The 17,821-nt window shown below is 48.9% G+C and overlaps 4 protein-coding genes across 4 annotated transcripts; 2 read left to right on the plus strand and 2 right to left on the minus strand.

The window, feature by feature from the left end:
• Positions 1–3,800: 3,800 nt before the first annotated feature.
• On the plus strand, positions 3,801–6,094 carry HOO65_020083 (putative RNA-binding protein C17H9.04c; the record flags this gene model as incomplete). The annotated part of the gene is made up of 3 exons (XM_071006518.1): positions 3,801–3,956; positions 4,269–4,326; positions 4,425–6,094. The coding sequence occupies 3 exons, from the start codon at positions 3,801–3,803 to the stop codon at positions 6,092–6,094; spliced, it is 1,884 nt and encodes a 627-aa protein (XP_070860721.1).
• Positions 6,095–7,458: 1,364 nt separating this feature from the next.
• On the minus strand, positions 7,459–9,489 carry HOO65_020084 (uncharacterized protein; the record flags this gene model as incomplete). Its single annotated transcript, XM_070999986.1, has 1 exon — positions 7,459–9,489. The coding sequence occupies one exon, from the start codon at positions 9,487–9,489 to the stop codon at positions 7,459–7,461; it is 2,031 nt and encodes a 676-aa protein (XP_070860722.1).
• Positions 9,490–10,376: 887 nt separating this feature from the next.
• Positions 10,377–12,082, minus strand: HOO65_020085 (Histone acetyltransferase type B subunit 2; the record flags this gene model as incomplete). Its single annotated transcript, XM_071006668.1, has 6 exons — positions 10,377–10,548; positions 10,661–11,146; positions 11,231–11,749; positions 11,810–11,861; positions 11,929–11,985; positions 12,049–12,082. 6 exons carry the CDS (start codon positions 12,080–12,082, stop codon positions 10,377–10,379), a joined length of 1,320 nt encoding a protein of 439 aa, XP_070860723.1.
• A 745-nt stretch (positions 12,083–12,827) lies between these two features.
• Positions 12,828–17,562, plus strand: HOO65_020086 (5'-3' exoribonuclease 1; the record flags this gene model as incomplete). Its single annotated transcript, XM_071006274.1, has 4 exons — positions 12,828–12,832; positions 12,920–13,013; positions 13,107–13,416; positions 13,478–17,562. The coding sequence occupies 4 exons, from the start codon at positions 12,828–12,830 to the stop codon at positions 17,560–17,562; spliced, it is 4,494 nt and encodes a 1,497-aa protein (XP_070860724.1).
• Between the last annotated feature and the right edge of the window lie 259 nt (positions 17,563–17,821).

Genomic DNA, 17,821 nt, shown 5'->3' on the forward strand with positions numbered 1-17,821 from the left:
GTGCTTGGCACTTTGCATTCTGAATTTCCGGCTTGTGAAGCCACTCTCGGAGATTTGCTTGAAACCTGCTTTTGGATCAAATATTTCACTGGCTCCCCCACGGCGTGATTTGCTGTGGGCTGTTGATCTGGCGAGCTGCCACGGGATAAAATTGGTTTAAGTGTGCTGGTGACTGCCATAGCGCGTCTTTTTCTCCCTCTAGCAGAGCCACCACCCCATGCATTGTCGTGGGCACTATGTAGACTCCGAACTTGAAGAATATGCGCATGCTGTGAGCTTTGGATATTTGCCGGCAGCTGACATTTATCACAGTTTGGGCCTTTGTGTAGTTCATGCTGATTGCTTAAAGAGTATTTTGACAGTGCACAGATTTCAGCAATTCGTGTCAAATCAGAGTTGACATCACAACCAGCGGGCTGTAGAGCTGTATCCCTATTCTTTGGGCCTACTAGTTTGTAGGGTGTAGGAGAGTCTGCGGCCAATAGTCCTTTGAATGAGAATGCTTTGATTGGCGGAAGGGCAGTAGACTTTCTAGCGCATGTGGTGCTTGCAGTGCCAGGAGAAAGCGCAGAGACGGGAGTCGTAAAAACATTGCGCATAAAAGATATCAGGCCAGGCTGGTTTTGGTTTGGGCGCCCTTTCTGTATAGGGGCTCGGGTGTAGGAATTCACCAGCACAGGGCCTGTCGGTCTCGTTTCATGGGCAGAGGCAGAGCCTGAACTGGAGTCGGTGTTAGAGGCCATGAGAGTATCATGAGGCCTAGAGCAGAGCGCAACCCTTGATGCCGCATGTATGAAGAGGGAGATTCTTATTATACAGCTCGCGAAATATCAGGCGCGGCTCTTTTAAGACCAGCTACGTTGTTTTCGTAGTACAGCGGAGCATCTGACTAACGAGCCTAGATCAGCTATGTTACACAGGCCCCTATGGCTCTCCCCGTTGTCCCAGGTTGTGTATCAAGACTTGGATAATCAAGTAGTGCATAACGCTGACGGTAACACGCACTGAAAGAGATAGGATATCCAATCAAGGACACCATATGTGATTAATGACTAGGATACATCGTGTGCCTGTTTCCAATTTTGCTCCTGGGATATCTCTAAACCTAAAATCACTGAACATCAGCATCATACCTATCTACCAGCTTTTCTTCGTTCATTTTCGGCAGTGGAGGTGATTAATTATTAGCGGCTGGCAGCTTCATTTACCCAGCCTAGGAGGACGAAGAAGGATGGGAGAATATGTTGTCCCTTCAAGAGGGGGGAAGACTTTTAGGGATGGCAAGCAACAAAACAGGGCTGCCAACATGTAGGGATCCCGGATCCCGACAGATGAGATACTCATCGTGTTTGTGATTTGACTCAGCCCAGCGTAGATGAATGGCCTATCTAGCCTGATGTGATGGAATAGAAAAAGAAAAAGTGACAGCAGTTCTGGAAGAACCTCGGATAAACCACACATCACAGCATTGCTTGCAGTCTAAGAAAGCTGATAGCGATGAGAAGACTGTCCTGGCAAATAACACGTTACAGCGTGTTAAGGGAAAATATTTGAACAAGCCGGTATAGTCTATCTATACTACGTGCAGACGAGGCCTTCACACCACCCACTCGCATGGACATAAAAACAAGCACAAGGTGGCCGTGTCTCCTACTACTTAACTGGTCGTCGACCTCCCTTACTCCTTTCTTTTCAACCCATCGTATTATCCCTCCCCCCCCCCCCCCCCTTCTAGGTCGCCAGGACATGCAGCCGACATGAATCACAGTCAATCCTCCAACAGCTCATGGCCCATAGTACGGCCTCTCCCGTGTGTTTCGCTCTTTTAACTGGTTGTAGATGTGCCCATATCTATTGTGAGAATAGGGTTTAGTACCCTAGACTGCCAAGTCCTTCACCTCGCCTATCACTCCACCCACTATCATGGCAACTCCCATCTTAAGCTTCTTGCCAACGGCCTCCGTCTAATACGCACAATATTCTCAAGATAGAAAAAATAAAGAAAAAGCCAAATACACCGTTTCTCCGGCGCTAGAAACACTTCATATTTTCCTTCCCACAACTCATTGCACTCACAATATACCGCAAAGTTGCCATTTGAATCCTCTGGGGGTTTTCTTCCATCAATCATATCAACCTCACGAACTGGGACTGGCGCTTGGGCTGCGATTTTTTCTTTTATTTTTCTATTTTTCTTCCCATTGTCTGCTTTGTTATTTCTCTTATTAATTATCCTGTCAATCAATCAGCCAGCCGATCTGTCCCGTTGTGCAAAGCTTCTTCTATTGATCAACTAGCTGCACCGCGCTGCCTGTCAATATTTGCATTGCTCTTTCTTCCTGATTGCTATCCCCTTTACAATATCCTTTGAACCTGCGCTTTACCTAAAGTGTAGATTAGCAAAGGTTTGTGTTTCAATTTAAGGAATAGAAACAAATACCAAGGTACGTAATGTTTGGCTGCTTAGTTAGTTTTTACTGGCCCTCGTCTTCACCTTAATAACTCCGCATCACTACCTTACATTGAAATGCCATGATCCCCCTTTACGTTGCCCTTGTCCCAAGGGGAAACCCAGCATCAACTTCCTTCACCTCCCTCCGCAAACACCTTCCCCTCAGTTCTTACGCTGCCAGAAGTAGACCAAACGACAGAAAACAGAGCCCTAGAAAAGAGTACACGTATCCTGGCAGTGAAAGGGCTAAATTGAGACCAATCTCACAAACTCTCACCGCAGTCAAGGCCTAGTCTCCCAGGCCTGACCAGCCTTGCAGTTAAAGCCACCCAACAACTGGATATCCTGCATTAGCGGTGGTTCAGTGGTTCTATGTGTGGGACAACGAACTTAACGGGTGGCATCCTGGCCTTTACACATCCAAGAAACGAGAAACGCCAAGGCTGACGCTTGCTTCTGGTTGGCAATGAGATGTGGACTCACTAAAGTGGACTTGTGGACACTTTCTTGGGTTCTTTTGGCTTTGCGCTTGTGTCCTTGGATGTCCACTGCCTTCACTGATGACTGGATGACTGACTAGCTAGGTCGGGTAGGGGGGTCTCTTGAACACCAAGGAAACTGGACGGATGCGAGTTGCCATTTTTCCTTGCTGCTAGGCTTAGGCTCTCTTTCAGCTGGTTGGTTGGGTTGTGCCTTGCTCCCCTGAACCTTAACTAGGAATTGAAAATTACAGAAAGCTTGCTTGCTTTCCTTTCCTTTCATTGACACTGCTGCTTTTATTCTCAGCCGTCGTCTTTTCTCTCTACTAGCCTCGAACCTCCTCGATTCCTCTGCCTCTTGTCAACCCCTTCTACTTGGCACCTCGAACATATTGTGCTGTTTAGCATTGGGGATTTACAAACTCTTTTCCTCTCTCCCTCCCCATATTTTACTTTGCTTCTTTTTTTCTTCTTTCTATTTGGCAAAGGGGTTAGGTTAAATCGCCTTGTTGCTGACATTTCACAGTCCAGTCTCACTACTGTTTTTGCTCGTTGTCACTTTTAGCTGCGAAAAAAAAACCCACCCGCCTTCTTTTGCGGTTGGGCTTCCTGCTGACTGCCTCGTCAACCTTTCTTTCCTTTCCACAATTCCATAACTCCTGCTTTTGGATCTGGACAAGGTGAATCTTTCGCCAGTCTCTCTTTACCCCCACTAGCTTGTCCTCGACCGTCCTATTTTTTTTTCTCATTCGGACAAGAACTACCGGCCCCGATTGTCGTCCGATCCACTGTTCATACTCGCCACCTACATTATTCATATCGATTCCTTTCCTTTGACTCGGTCCCAGCCGTTGATACAATACCATACCATGGCCGCTCAACAGCCTCCGTCCGGTAATATCGACCGGTATGTGGTCATGCATGTGGCCACAACCTGCGATGAGCATGGCGTCTACGTGACGAAGGACTCTGCTGAAGTCATCGAACTAGGATGGATTGTGCTAGATGCGAAGAGTACCGATGAGGTAAGCAAACACTCACTTGGAAATAGAAATGTATCCGGCCGCTTGGCCAATTCATTACAAGAAAAGTTGCTACTGCTACTTGTCATGATTGCGCATGTCCCGAACTTCCGGTGACTTCTGTACAGCATTGCCATTGCTTTGCTGCCACACAGTCACATTAGCCGACCAAACCCATCGGAGTCCTGTTGGACGTTATTGGTCACATGGCTGGCTGTGCCATAGCTCAGCCTTGTGCCAGATCGTAACCAATCAATACAAAACGGCGCCTGCATCAATGGCTTGGATATTGGCTAACATCTATCCTCTACCTAGGTTGCTCGTGACAGTGTTCTTGTCAAGCCCATCAATACTCCCATCACCCCCCTTTGCAGTAAGCTAATACCCAAGATGCCCTTTATCTACCGACCGATCCGAATCTTTATATACCAGCCCCGTAACTCCATCGTAGCTAACTTTCCCCGTGTGTAGCCAGCCTAACTACCCTCACTTGGGAACACGTGCGTGGAGCTGGCACTTTCCGCGATGCCGTAAACCATTTTGATGCTTTCATCAACGAACACTTGACATCAAAGAATCTTGATTTCGTCTTCGTAACCCTGGATGCCTGGGATTTGCGTGTGCAGCTACCCCGCGAGGCCCGTGACAAGGCTGTTGTGTTGCCTCCCTATTTGCAACATTCATGCACTTTTGACCTACGGACCGAATATCAACGCTGGCAACAGCATCATCCCGAGTCGCTACCGTTTGGACCCTCCATGCTCTCCAACATTTGCGCCGCTCTCGAGGTCGAACCCGTCCAATCCAGCGCCCCCATTAAGCATAACCTGCCTTTTCACTTGCAGGCTTTGGCACCCGCAAGTCCACGCCGTGCGATAGAGGAGGCCATCACTCTTGCAAGGGTGCTCCGTGGTCTCATTCGCAAATCCCAGCCTGCCCATGGTCATCCTGATGTTTTAACTCGTCCCATGGATGCTAGAGCTGATGTTCGTGCTTTTCTGTCTGAACGTAGCAAGGTTTTGCACATGTCTGGCCTTCCCCATGACACCACGCAGTCGGAATTGGAAAGCTGGTTTACACAATATGGTGGCCGCCCGATTGCTTTCTGGACTCTGCGTACTCCCGAGCAGCATAAACCTACTGGTACTGGATTCGCCATTTTCTCATCCCACGAAGAGGCCGCCGAAAGCCTGTGCATGAACGGTCGTGCCTTGAACGAAAAGGCCATCGAAGTTTCACCTTCCAGCAGCCGAGTCCTTGACCGTGCAGCTGATATCCTAACTCCTTTCCCACCCAGCAAGAACCGTCCCCGTCCAGGTGACTGGACTTGTCCTAGCTGCGGCTTTAGCAATTTTCAGCGTCGCACTGCTTGCTTCCGATGCTCATTCCCGGCAATTGGCAACGGTCCTATGGGGGAAATGGGAGGTTTTGGCGGCTACGGTGGTGGCGGCTTCAATGGCCCTCCCAATATGATGCATTCTCATCACAACATGGGCCATCACAACCATGGTCACATGGGTCATGGAGGTGGTCGCATGGGAGGTGGTGGCGTAGTCCCCTTCCGTGCTGGTGACTGGAAATGCGGCAATGAGATTTGTGGCTACCACAATTTCGCCAAGAATGTCTGTTGTTTGAGATGCGGTGCGAGCAGGGCTGGTGCTGCCATTGTTGCCGACTCTGGGTACTCGTCCAACATGGATTCTGGCAATAACTACAGCAACATGAACCAAAACACTATGGGTGGGAACAATGGCCCTCCCGGCGGGCCATTTGGATCCCAGGGCGGTGGTGGCTATGGTGGCAACGGCCAGCACTTTGGTGGCCCTCTGAGCACATATGCCCTTCCTAACGTTATTGGAGGTGGTGGTGCTGCGGCGTACCCTTCATCTTTGAACGCACACTTTGGCCATGGTCCCGGCAATCACTCAGCCGGCCCTTTTGACAGCCGGGCTGCCGAAGCTGCTTTCCAGTCAGCCAACAACGGCCCGGCCAATGTTGGACAGTCATCCAACTTTTATGGCAACAACAATGAGGGTGACCCTTTCTCGTTTCTGTCGTCAGGCATGGGCGGACTGTCTGTTAGCGGGGGCGACGCCCGCCAGAATGGCGGTGCCGCCCCTCCTGCCAAATCGCCCGCCTAGATCAACAAGGAAACAACGGGAAGACTCTTGTTTTGGGCTTAGAAGAGGCCCCTTGCAGAGATTTCAGTGTCGGGTCAGCCTTTTCGTCACATGTATATGACGACATACGTATGAGGTAGGCATATGCCGGTGTTGGGATTTTGATTTTAGTCTTCTTTAGCTTGGTTGATTCGGCATATCTGGTTAGACTTTGTTTTTGAAACTAGTCAAGCCCAAGCAATCTGCCCCTTTCTCCGCTTCTCACCTTCTTGATGACAATACCGAAATATAGAACAACGAAAATACGACGATACAGCGCTTGGGAACTGACTAAGAGACGACATGCAACAGGCAGTGGGCCCAAGAAAAAGAAACAGCACGAGCAAACCGGTATCAAGCCATCAAGATCTACAAGGATGAAGAATGGCGATGAGGAGGTCTTTTGCTTGGGTGGTGGCTATTCTGTATATGGGATGGATACGGACAAAGGATATTTTGGGAGGGGGTGGTTGGAGTTGCGCGTCTCTGGGAAGCATGTCATTGTGTGCAATTTTTGCCTGTGCATTTGTTTTTTGGGACGGCGGGGGTACTTTTTTTGGTCTTTTGTTTTTCTTTTTTTTTTTTGCCACTTTTTTGCTACTTTTTTCTTTTCCATTGCTGCTGTTGTTTACTCTGTTTTTTATCGTTTTTCTCTCTTTCTGATACGTCTTTGTCCAGACTACTTCTTTCTGGTATCATCGGAGTTGGCTTGAGCTTCGCTCTTCTCTTTCGATTCGTTTGATCAAAATTTGTTACGCGGCATTGGGGGGATTGGACGGAGCCGGAGTTTTTTATTTTGATGGGATGGCCAGGAGAACATTGGAACACTATGATAAAGTCTTTGTTTGTTTGCTTGCTTGCTTGCTTGTTGTTCCCTTACCCCGCTCTGCTTTTACCTGCTAGTTGATATTCTTATTCTGTTTGCTGCTTTCTTATTTCTTTTTCTTTTGTTTCTTGTACTTCAAGTTCTCGTGTTTTCTTGGACTCGAGCCGGCAAGGAGTTTGGTTTGGGGAAACTTCTGGGAACGGAGCAAAGAGGCTTTTACTTACATGAGAAAGACTTCAGGCTTGACACAGGGGAAGGGATAAAACGGGGGAGGTCTTGCTTGCAGAGATACAAGGGAAGAAAACATTGGTATGGTAGGCTGGATGAATGGACGGATGGCCTTAGTTGGTTGGTATTTAATTTATATTCGTGCATTCTTTTATTTATCTTGTCACCATAATACTACTATCTTGCAGCAAACATCGCCACTTCATATCCACATGGCTTGCAAATCATCCAAGACCAGCTCACTTAAGCCTGCATCTGAGTCCGAGTCCATTCCAGATTCCCACTCGCTACCCTATTCGAGATAATCTTGGAGCGCCTCCTCAGCCTGCCAACTTATAGAAGATGGCTGCAAATGCTGTTGGGGCTCCACATAGCCTCCATACTCATCCTCATCATCCTCATCATCCTCATATTCCTCATCGTCATCATATTCCTCATCGTCATCATATTCCTCTGCTGGAGGATTTCCCTCCTCATCATAATCATCACCAGAGTCCCCAAAATAGAACTCACTAAAATCAGGGCATCTAGGCGTCTCTCCATTTTCCTCACGAACCTTTTCCTTGACAATTCTAGCCATGAGGCCTCTCCAGTCAAAGTCCAAATCGAACTTGCTATAGTCCCAATCGGCCATAGACTTGAGGTATTCGTCTTCTTCATCTGTAATAGTGGGCGCCGAAATGTCTGACTCCACAGTCAACGCTTCCATATTTAACTTAAGACGATCATGGATGCCGGGTTGTTGTTCGTACTCCCACAGCTCTGTGGCCTTGTGCGCAATTTCAGCTCGTGTCATGGACCGCAAGGGCCAGCCGCGTCGCATCTGCCACTCTATATCGTAGTTCTCGACATTTGTCCAGTACAGCTCCAGGAACGGCTCCTCCAGGTCCCCTCTAGCCACCTGCAAAATGCGAGACGACTTGACTGCCTCGGCTTCCTCCAGGCGATCCACTAACCGGACAGCCTCACGCTCGGCGTAGCTCAGTGTGTGCCACCGTTTCTTGAGTGCGTGTCGCCGCGTGAACATGTTTGTTGTATTTACATTTTTCAACAGCTCCTCTTCTTCCTCGGGACTGGCCGTAATCATGTCCATTTCCGCCTCGTCGGGAACCAAATTTCGCCCTGTTTCCCAGTTGAACGTGCCCCAAATCACCATGTTGACCAGATGCTCTCGCAATTCCAACCCGAAACTTGCACTTTGCTGTGCTAATAACTGGTCGATACGCATCAGGTGGTTGCTACCCTGGCCCCAGCCTTCCAAGTGGCCTCGCCCGATTTCCCTGATTGGCACACCCCATATACACATATGAGGGTTAAAATTAAGGATGACCTCCGGGTTGTGGAGTTCGTAGTTAAAGCGGGCGCGTGCAGCCATGACTTCTTCTAGCGATGTGTACTTGCGGCGGAAGAGGGCAGCCCACACGTCATATAAGCCACGCTGGCCCATGAGGAAACGAATAAACTCGGTGCTATCTGGGCCGTAGATGGGATCTTGGAAAATAAGGCTGAGTTTGATGAGGAAAAGCTGTGCATTTAATATGTCCTTGGGTGTCCACAATTGCGGGTTGCTGACCAACTCGCGGCGTTTGCTGCTGGTAGGCACTTCATTGAATTGCCACAACTTCATTAGTGTTTCTGGCGAACCCTTGGGCATGCGGTGGCCTGAACGGGCTAGGAAAGCGATGATTTGGGTGATGTAAACCTCGCGGGCGCCCACCATCTGAAACCACTTGAGCTTTGGCACCATGCGCACTTGTGAGCCTGATAATTCTTGGGTGGCATGGTTTTCGTAATTGGCAAGAGTCCCCCCACATGGATCTGGATGTATCAGATCAGGATAATTCTCATAGGGGAAGTGTCTCTTGCCATGGGGCGAAAAAGACTGGAGGAGAAAGTTCATGGTTGATACTGGGCGCATGTCAATGAAGCTCTTCACGGGCTTACTAACGGAGTAGAGTGTAAGGATGTCCTTTGGGCGTAGGTATGATAGAATGGTCATCATGATGGGATAGTAGTGTATCAAGGCCTCCAAGATGTCGACGCCACATTTTAGACGGCCGAGGATAGGTAGAGGGTCATCGAGAACCAGCGGAAGCGTTGCCGCAGGCCGGAACTGCTCACGTGCTTTGTTGGACCGTACCTGGGCCCGTGCAATGTCGGACTTCAGATGTTCTGGGAGCTCATCAAAGCCTGAAGGCAGACCAGTGACTGGGTTGTTCGGGTTCGCCTCAAGACCAAGTTGTGGGTGATGCTCACGCGGGCGTTTATGCCACAGGTCTTTGGCTGCGAGACGGAGAGCATCTGATTGCTGATCGAGAGACATTTGTGTCTTGTGTTTGGGTTGTAGTTGAGACTGAAATAAGTTGAAATGTGAGTTGGAAAAGAAGAGATGTGGTTTGAGATGGGAGAGAGGCAGTTACCAAGTTCCTCTGGCTAGGTTATATGTTTTTCACCTAGATATGTTTTAGTGAAGTACATCTTCGTTGCCTGGTCCGAGTCCATTCATTCACTTCTTACCCGCCGAAAAAGGCAAGTAGGTGCTAGTGCATCTGTGCGTGCATAAGACGGGCGACTATAAGATCATTTGATTTGATATTATTCCTTTTTTTCATTTACAAAAAAGGAAAAATGTAACATGCGATATGCGAGAGTAAAAGAACAATGGTAAATCCTTCGCTCGCCAAACGCTCGCTAGGCTTTACTTCTCCAAAAAAGATTAGTGGCGTGCCCCTCTTCGTCTACTTTACTAGGTTAGCTACCAATACCCCCTCCTTGTCTTACCATTATACTCCATCTTGTTTCCCTTTCTATCTACCTACTAATGCCCCTACTTCCCATTCATGACCAGGTCTCCTCGCCCCCCCGTTCCTTCGCTTCCCTTGCTTCACTCCCTTGCCTTGGTTTCTTGCCCCCCATCCCCAAATTTGACTTGGCCATTCAGCTCCTTGGCTCGATTTGTTGGTTTCATTTTGATCCATCTGAAAGAAAATACGATTACTCAATGGTCGTCAGCGTAATCGCCAACTAATTTTGGGATCAGATCCTAGCCTTGACCTTGCAATCTAGATTCCCACCGAGAGCGGACTCTACCTCGGGACTTTCTTTGCAGACTCGTTTCCTGGCAGCCAACAGGCTAGAGCTGGAGCTGGAGCTGGAGCTGGAGCTGGAGCTGGAGCTGGAGCTAGAGCTAGAGCTAGAGGGCCAGGCCTTCTACTCCATGTCCTCCAGAGGAATGTCGCCCTCGTCCCGTGTTATCAGCTGGCTAGCGACCTTCCACACCTGTAGCAAGTTGTCTTCGGCCGCACTGGCAACTAACCAGGGTTCATTTTTGTTCCAGCTGAAGTCGGCTAGGTGGTTGGTATGGCCACCGTGCATGAAAAGTCTGTGTTGTTACATCATGAATGGTAAGTATATCATCTTCGGATACCATTGTTCTTTATCGTGCATAAAGGATGGCGGTGTATGAGTCAATAAAAGAAAAGGATATTACTTACAGCTCGGGAGGTCCATCCTCGGCGTCCTCGGGCAATTGCTCGTCGCCAATACGTGACAAATCCCAAAACAGAATACGACGATCATAGCTGCCAGAGCCCAGGACTCCAGCCTCCGTAGGATGCCATTGAAGCGACGTCACGGCGTCCTCGTGGCCCGTGAAGGTATGTACCTTTTGCTTAACATTACGGATGTCCCATAGTCCAATAGTCTTGTCGCCCGAGGCCGTTGCTACAAGCACTTCTTGGTGTGGGTTCCACGCTAGAGCATTGATCGCATCCACATGGCCATCCTTAGCAACAAGTGCAGCCTTGGAATTCGATGCTTCGCGCAGATCGACTATCTTGAGCGTCAAGTCGTCTGAAACGGTTCCGATGAAACTCTTCACTACAGGGTGGAATTGCACGTCGTTGACGATGTTGTCGTGGTGTGTGTATCGCCGCTTAGGCGACAGAATCGAGTTGCCAGTTGTGTAGTCGTTGAGGTCCCTAGGTATTACTCATTTGTCAGCCATGCATTGCCACCAAAGTCACATTTAGCCCCTTAATATGGTAGACAGCAGTCTTTCTTACCAGAGACACATCGTCTTGTCCTCGCTTCCTGATGCCAGTTGGCCCAGCTCATGGGGGCTCCAACATAACCCAAAGCCTTCGCCTTCGTGGCCATGTAGCTCCATATGTGCCTCCAAGCTCGCACCCGGAATCACAGATAGCTTCGAGCGGTCAAAGATAAGCACACGGCCATCAATGGCCATGGTGGCAATCTGGTCGGGGTTCAGTGGATTTATGCGTGCTTTGTTGACCTCGCCCGGATGATTGATTCTGTGCACCACATTAAACTTCATGCCCGGCCCGCCAGTGCGCTTTCCATATCCACCAATTTCCTCTTTTTCCTCGTCATATTCCTCTGCGTTTGGCGTAGTAACCTTAGGGATCTGAACTTCAGCAATTTGCACCTGGTTTTGCACATCGTTCGAGGTATGTGTACCGATAAGCAGTCGGTGGGTGTTGTATGGCTTGTCTTTTTCTTCTTTGACATCGGGGAACCATTCGACCGTAAGTGTAGGCCACTCAAGGGCAGTGCTGTCATTGCTGTTAGTCTTTGGGCAGCTGCATCAATAGGCTGTCGCAAAAATAAAAGGCCTAGCCTACCTCAGCACCATATCATAAAGAAAGGGACTATTCTTCTTCCATGTCTTGTATTCTGCACACCTGTTAGCAAAAGCCGCTACTGCCGCACGTAGCGAGGCCGCCATGCCGCATAATCTTACCCTCGTTAATTACTCTCTGCGCTTCCTGTTCCTGCTCCTCGATGGAGAGGTTGGCGGCTGTTTTTTATTAGCATTTTCGTATCCATTGTTATAGCATGTGGAGCGTATGTGAAAACCTACTCTGATTGTCTAGACTTGCAGAAGGTGATGACATTGTGAGAGCTGGGTGCGCGTAAGCTGTGGATATGGGTGTATATGTAGCCAAGTACTCGAGAATTGCGAATCAACGTTGTTTCAGCCTCGTGATAGTTCGCAGCATGGATCTTGGCCAACTAAACAAATCTCCTAAAAAAAAGGCCATAAACGCGTGACGGAAACTTGACCGCGTTAAGCTGTAATTTACGGACCCTGGTTTGAGAGAAGCATAACCCTAATGAATCAGGTACAGCCTTGGTGGGGCAATCCCTTCTTGGAGCTTGGGCAAGCTATGAATGCAGGTGTCCCTTGTACGACATGTGCGCTCTCACTCAGAACACATAATAGCCTTCGTAAAATCATGCGACAAACTTGGTACCTTCTGGCTTAAAAAAGAGATCCAACTAGATGTAAAATACTTGCATTATTAACTAAAAAAAATAGATATCTCTATCCATTAAAGTTGGGCTCCTAACTAGCTTAGCCTCTCAGCCTGATTGTTCTGCCGCCCCTCACCGCCCAGTCTCGTTGCTTGACTCAACCTAAACGGCCACTTTGGTTGCCCATCACGATTGCTAACTTGCTAGTTTGCAACCTTGTCTTCTTCAATATAACGCAATACACTATTGCTCAACCTTCTCTCTGCGCTATCGCGAACGTAGCATAGCGCCTCATTGTGGCATTATTGCCCTCCCCTTTATTCATTGCCCTTTCTCTTGTATTGTTTTATTTTGATTGTTTGTCCTTCGAAGTCTAATCTCAAAATGGGGTATGTCAAGGGAATTAAAAGAAACAGTTCTACAAACTACTTGCTGTTTGCCTATTGACTAACCATCACTCTCTACCCTTGTTGCAGTGTCCCCAAGTTCTTCAGATGGATATCTGAACGGTATCCCCCGATCTCGCAGTTGATTGCAGAGAATCGCATCCCCGAATTTGATTGTCTTTATGTACGGAACCCTTCACCATGCATAGTCGCCTGTACTCTTACTACCCCACCCCTTGTTACGAGAGCGCCTGGCCGCTAATATCCCGCACTCCAGCTTGACATGAACGGAATCATCCACAACTGCACTCACAAAGATGCCGGGGAGGACGCAACATTTCGTTTGACCGAAGAGGAGATGTTTCTCAGAATCTTCAGCTACATCGAGCACTTGTTTAGCAAGATCAAGCCTAAGAACATGTTCTTCATGGCTATAGATGGTGTTGCCCCTCGTGCTAAGATGAACCAGCAGAGAGCCCGCCGTTTCCGTACAGCGCTGGATGCTGAAAACGCGCGTGAAGAGGCCATTAAAAAGGGTGTTGAAATGCCCAAGGAACCAGCCTTTGACAGCAACTGTATCACTCCTGGTAAATGCTAACCTTGCATATGGCTCCTCACCCCTTTCATCCCAATGCTAACCTCCCATAGGAACTGAGTTTATGCAGAAGCTGTCGAACCAGCTAAAGTACTTTGTCAATAAGAAGATTTCCGAAGATTCTGACTGGCAGCGTTGCGATGTAGTTTTGTCAGGTCACGAGGTCCCTGGAGAGGGCGAGCATAAGATCATGGAGTACATTCGTAATGCCAAGGCGCAGCCTGGATACAACCCGAATATGCGACACTGCTTATACGGCCTTGACGCTGATCTGATCATGTTGGGCCTTCTTAGCCACGATCCCCATTTCTGTCTTCTGAGAGAAGAAGTTACCTTTGGCCGGGCGTCAAAGAACAAGTCAACAGAGTTGGAACGCCAGAACTTTTATTTACTCCATCTATGCATAGTGCGAGAATATCTCGAGCTAGAGTTCCGCGAGCTTGCCGCCCCGGGCGCGCTTACGTTTGACTTTGACCTCGAGCGCGTCATAGATGACTTCATTCTGATGGCCTTTTTTGTGGGAAACGATTTCCTTCCCAATTTACCCCGTCTTCATATCAACGAAGGTGCTTTGGCTTCTATGTTCCGTCTTTACAAGCAAGTTCTTCCCAAGTGTGATGGTTACATCAACGAGGATGGTGTCATCAACATACCCCGCCTTGTCAAGCTGGTTGAAGAACTAGCCAAGGATGAAAAGGGCCATTTTGAAGACGATGTTTCCAACGAAAGTTGGTTCCAGTCTAAGAAGATGGAAGAGTCGCTTGGTGTTGGTGCCAAGCCCAACGCTGGCCGACGCAAGGCTAAGCAGAGCTCTATTGTGATTACGAGGGCGCAAAGTGAGCTTTGGAAGCAAAGAATTAAGCCCTACGTCCAATCACGGTCCAAAATACCCCTGAACTTGGGTGATAGCTTGCCTGAGGCGGATCGCAAATTTGTGCAAGATGTAGCTGACAAGCTGCATATGCCTTGGTCTACTAAGGAGAACGACAAGGAAACCCGTGATCTCATCATGGAGTTTCCTCCCCAGGCCGAAGATGACGATGAAAAGTCTGACGAAGAAGAAGAGGGCAGTGTTGCTGTCTACCGCGTTATTAAGCAGTATGACTCCGCTAAGGTTATTGACCCTATTAAGGAGAACGCTGCCATCGCCTTTGAAGATATTTACAAGAAAAAGTTTCAGGCCTGGAAGACTAAATACTACTTGGAGAAATTCAAGGAATGGACTCCGGATAATTACGAGACAGATCTCACTGCGCTCTGCGAAAACTACGTCCAGGGTTTACAGTGGGTGCTGTATTACTACTACCGGGGAATTGCTTCCTGGCCTTGGTTTTACCAGTACCATTACTCCCCTTTGACTTCCGATATTGTCAAAGGAATCAACGCCAACTTGAATTTCAAGAAGGGTGCTCCGTTCCTCCCGTTTGAGCAACTAATGGGAGTGTTGCCTGATCGCAGTAAGAGCATTGTTCCCTCTGTGTACTGGCCGCTTATGACTGATCCTAAGTCGCCTATCATTGATTTCTACCCCCGCGACTTCGAGCTTGACATGAACGGTAAAAAGATGGAATGGGAGGCTGTCGTGAAGATTCCATTCATTGATGAAGAGCGATTGCTCAGTGCCATGGCCCCTATTAATGAAACCCTACCGTCTGAAGAGGCAGCACGCAACACTTTTGGAGTTGCTCTAAAGTTCAGCTACTCAGCTAAGGTTAACTTTGTTTACCCTTCATCGATGCCTGGACATTTCTCTGATATCGCAACTTGCCACTGCGTGGAAAACATTTTTGACTTGCCAAGCATCGAAGGCCTCAAACTCCATGCCGGTCTGATGCCTGGTGCAAAGATCAAGGCTGGGGCCCTTGCAGGCTTCCCTTCGCTTTACTCACTGCCGTGCTCTGGTGTCCTCGTGGAGGGTTATGGTGTCAACGTCTTTCAGTCTGACAGTCGCAACCCTAGCATGATCATCACATTGACGGATGCCGACAACGCGACTAAGATTGAGGCCAACAAGACTAAATTGGGCAAGCGCTGTTTCGTCGGTTACCCGTTCTTGCAGGAGGCTAGGATTGTGCAGGTTTCTGATGAGATGTTTGACTACCGCCTTGGTCCTAACGGTGAGATTAAACAGTACAATCATAGCGACCGGCAGATAAGCGAATGGAGTCGCGAGGCTAGCTATATTGAGAACTGGAACTCTAAGCGCATGGGCTTTGAGATCGGCTCTGTTGAGACTCTGGTCAAGGTTGAGATGCTCAAGGGCTTGGTCAAAACTGAAAAAGGCGCCATGGTTAAAGAATACGCCGAGAACCTGGGCGTTCGATCCGTGTATGCGGCCCAGACTATTGTTGACGAAGTTTGCGAAGAGGATGAGCGCTTCATCGAAAAAGAGGCTCTCCCCATTGAAGAGGAGTTCCCTGTTGGATCAAAAGGATTCTTCCTGGGCGAGTACAGTTATGGTCAGCCCTTGGCTATCACTGGCTATAATGCCACCAAGGCTAACATACGATTGTCGGTGAAGGATAAGGAACCTGAGTTCACTCAAAAGATCATTCTTGATCATACTAGTCACAACCGTTACACCCCTGCTTATGCGGTTGCTAGAAACCTTGGTATTAATCCTCTCCTCCTTAGCAGAATCACTTCATCCTACCAGATCGAGACTGTGGGAGGGCTGCGTGTTAACTTGGGCCTAAACCTCAAGTTTGAAGGAAAACGTCAAAAGGTCTTAGGATACTCTCGTAAAAGTACTACCGGATGGGAGTTTAGCCATGTTGCCCTGGACCTTATCACGCAGTACATGATTTCCTTCCCTGACTTCTTTGCACAAGCTAGCCGCCATGCGACAAGCAGTGATGTCACAGCCGATCAGCTTTGGCCCGACAAAGAAACGGCTCAGGCTCGTGTCAAAGAGATTGTCGCATGGCTCAAGGGCGTTGGCATCCAGAAACTCAATCGCGTGCCTCTTGACGCTGAACAGTTGGATTCAAATTTAGTTACCGTCCTTGCTGATGCGGGTGCGGACCTTCATGCTCGGACTGAGGCCCAGGCTGAAGCTGCTCTTCAGGCGAAGGCAAAGGCTGCTGCCGAAGCCAAGGCGACTTCTGAAGCCAAACCAACGGCTAGCAATGGAACTCAAGACAAAGACGAATCGGCTGAGGCGCCTACCGATACTAGCACCAATGATGGAATTAATGCAAAGGCAAATGTTAATGATACTGCTGGTACTGTGTCTGCCTCGAAAAAGCCTACTGCCTCTAGCGCACCTGGTGTAAGACTCATGCAAAACGTTCCACGGAACGCTATCCTGAAATCTATTGATGCGGAGGCTACGCTCAGTAACCAGAAGTTTCAGCTGGGTGACCGTGTTGTTTTTGTCGCTTCGTCAGGCAAGGTCCCCCTCAACTACCGCGGCACGGTGGTTGGTATCAGCCGTACTGCTACAGCTGTGTTGCTGGATGTTGTTTGGGATGTGGCTTTCATGGGAGGCACTAATCTTGATGATCGTTGCCCAGGTTTCCGTGGACAGACTGTCGCTTCGTGGAGTGTTCTAAATCTCACTAATAAGCAGCTAGTATTTGGTTCTAAGGCTGCTGGTAGCCGTAACCCTGCTGCTGGTATTTCCCTCAAGGGCTCCGATGCCTCAGGTGTTGCCCAATACAAGGATGCTCCTATGCCCCCTGCCCTGAGTGGTGGCTGGAAGTCTGCCGTCAGTAACCAAAATGGCAATGGCCGTGGTAGCGCTCGTGGTGGTGCCCGTGGTGGTCGTGGCCGAGGCGGTTCCAACAAGGAACCTCAGATTCTGCATTCTAGCCTCGTCTACCGTCACCACCCTGACTCTGAACAGAATGGACGTGGTAGTGGCGGCAGTGGCAATAATAACAACAACAACAACAACTTCAACAGCGGCAGAGGCCGAGGCCGAGGTGGTTTCTGGGGAGGTTTCACCAACAATGGCTCTGATTCTCAGCAGTCGTATAATGCGGTGCCTCCACCTAACCTGGATGACACGCCTCGTGGTTCCCGTGGAGGGTCCCGGAATCGTGGCCGTGGCGGTAGAGGTGGACGTGGAAATGGCAACCGCGGTGGGCGTGGAGGTCGTGGTGGGGCTGGAGCTCCTGCTGCGGCATCAAACTAGGTTGATGTAAATGTAAGCGACTTGCATACTGGCTGGTGAGCATTAACCTCTCCCATGAGTGTGTCAACACTACTCGTCAACATTTTTTTTTTTCATTCTGTCCTGTGTTCTTTCTTTGTAGCGCTTTTCCCCTCCCCCTGGACGACTTGTACTTCATAGCTTAGATGACATATGGCTGCTGTATGACTATAGATGATGAAGAAATGGGACTTCATGAGAGATGGATGATTCGACATCAGCGCTTGTACTTACATAGTTT

The sequence above is a fragment of the Ceratocystis lukuohia genome (assembly GCF_044167205.1).
Source record: "Ceratocystis lukuohia strain C4212 chromosome Unknown Supercontig2_pilon, whole genome shotgun sequence".
NCBI classification, from domain to species: domain Eukaryota; kingdom Fungi; phylum Ascomycota; class Sordariomycetes; order Microascales; family Ceratocystidaceae; genus Ceratocystis; species Ceratocystis lukuohia.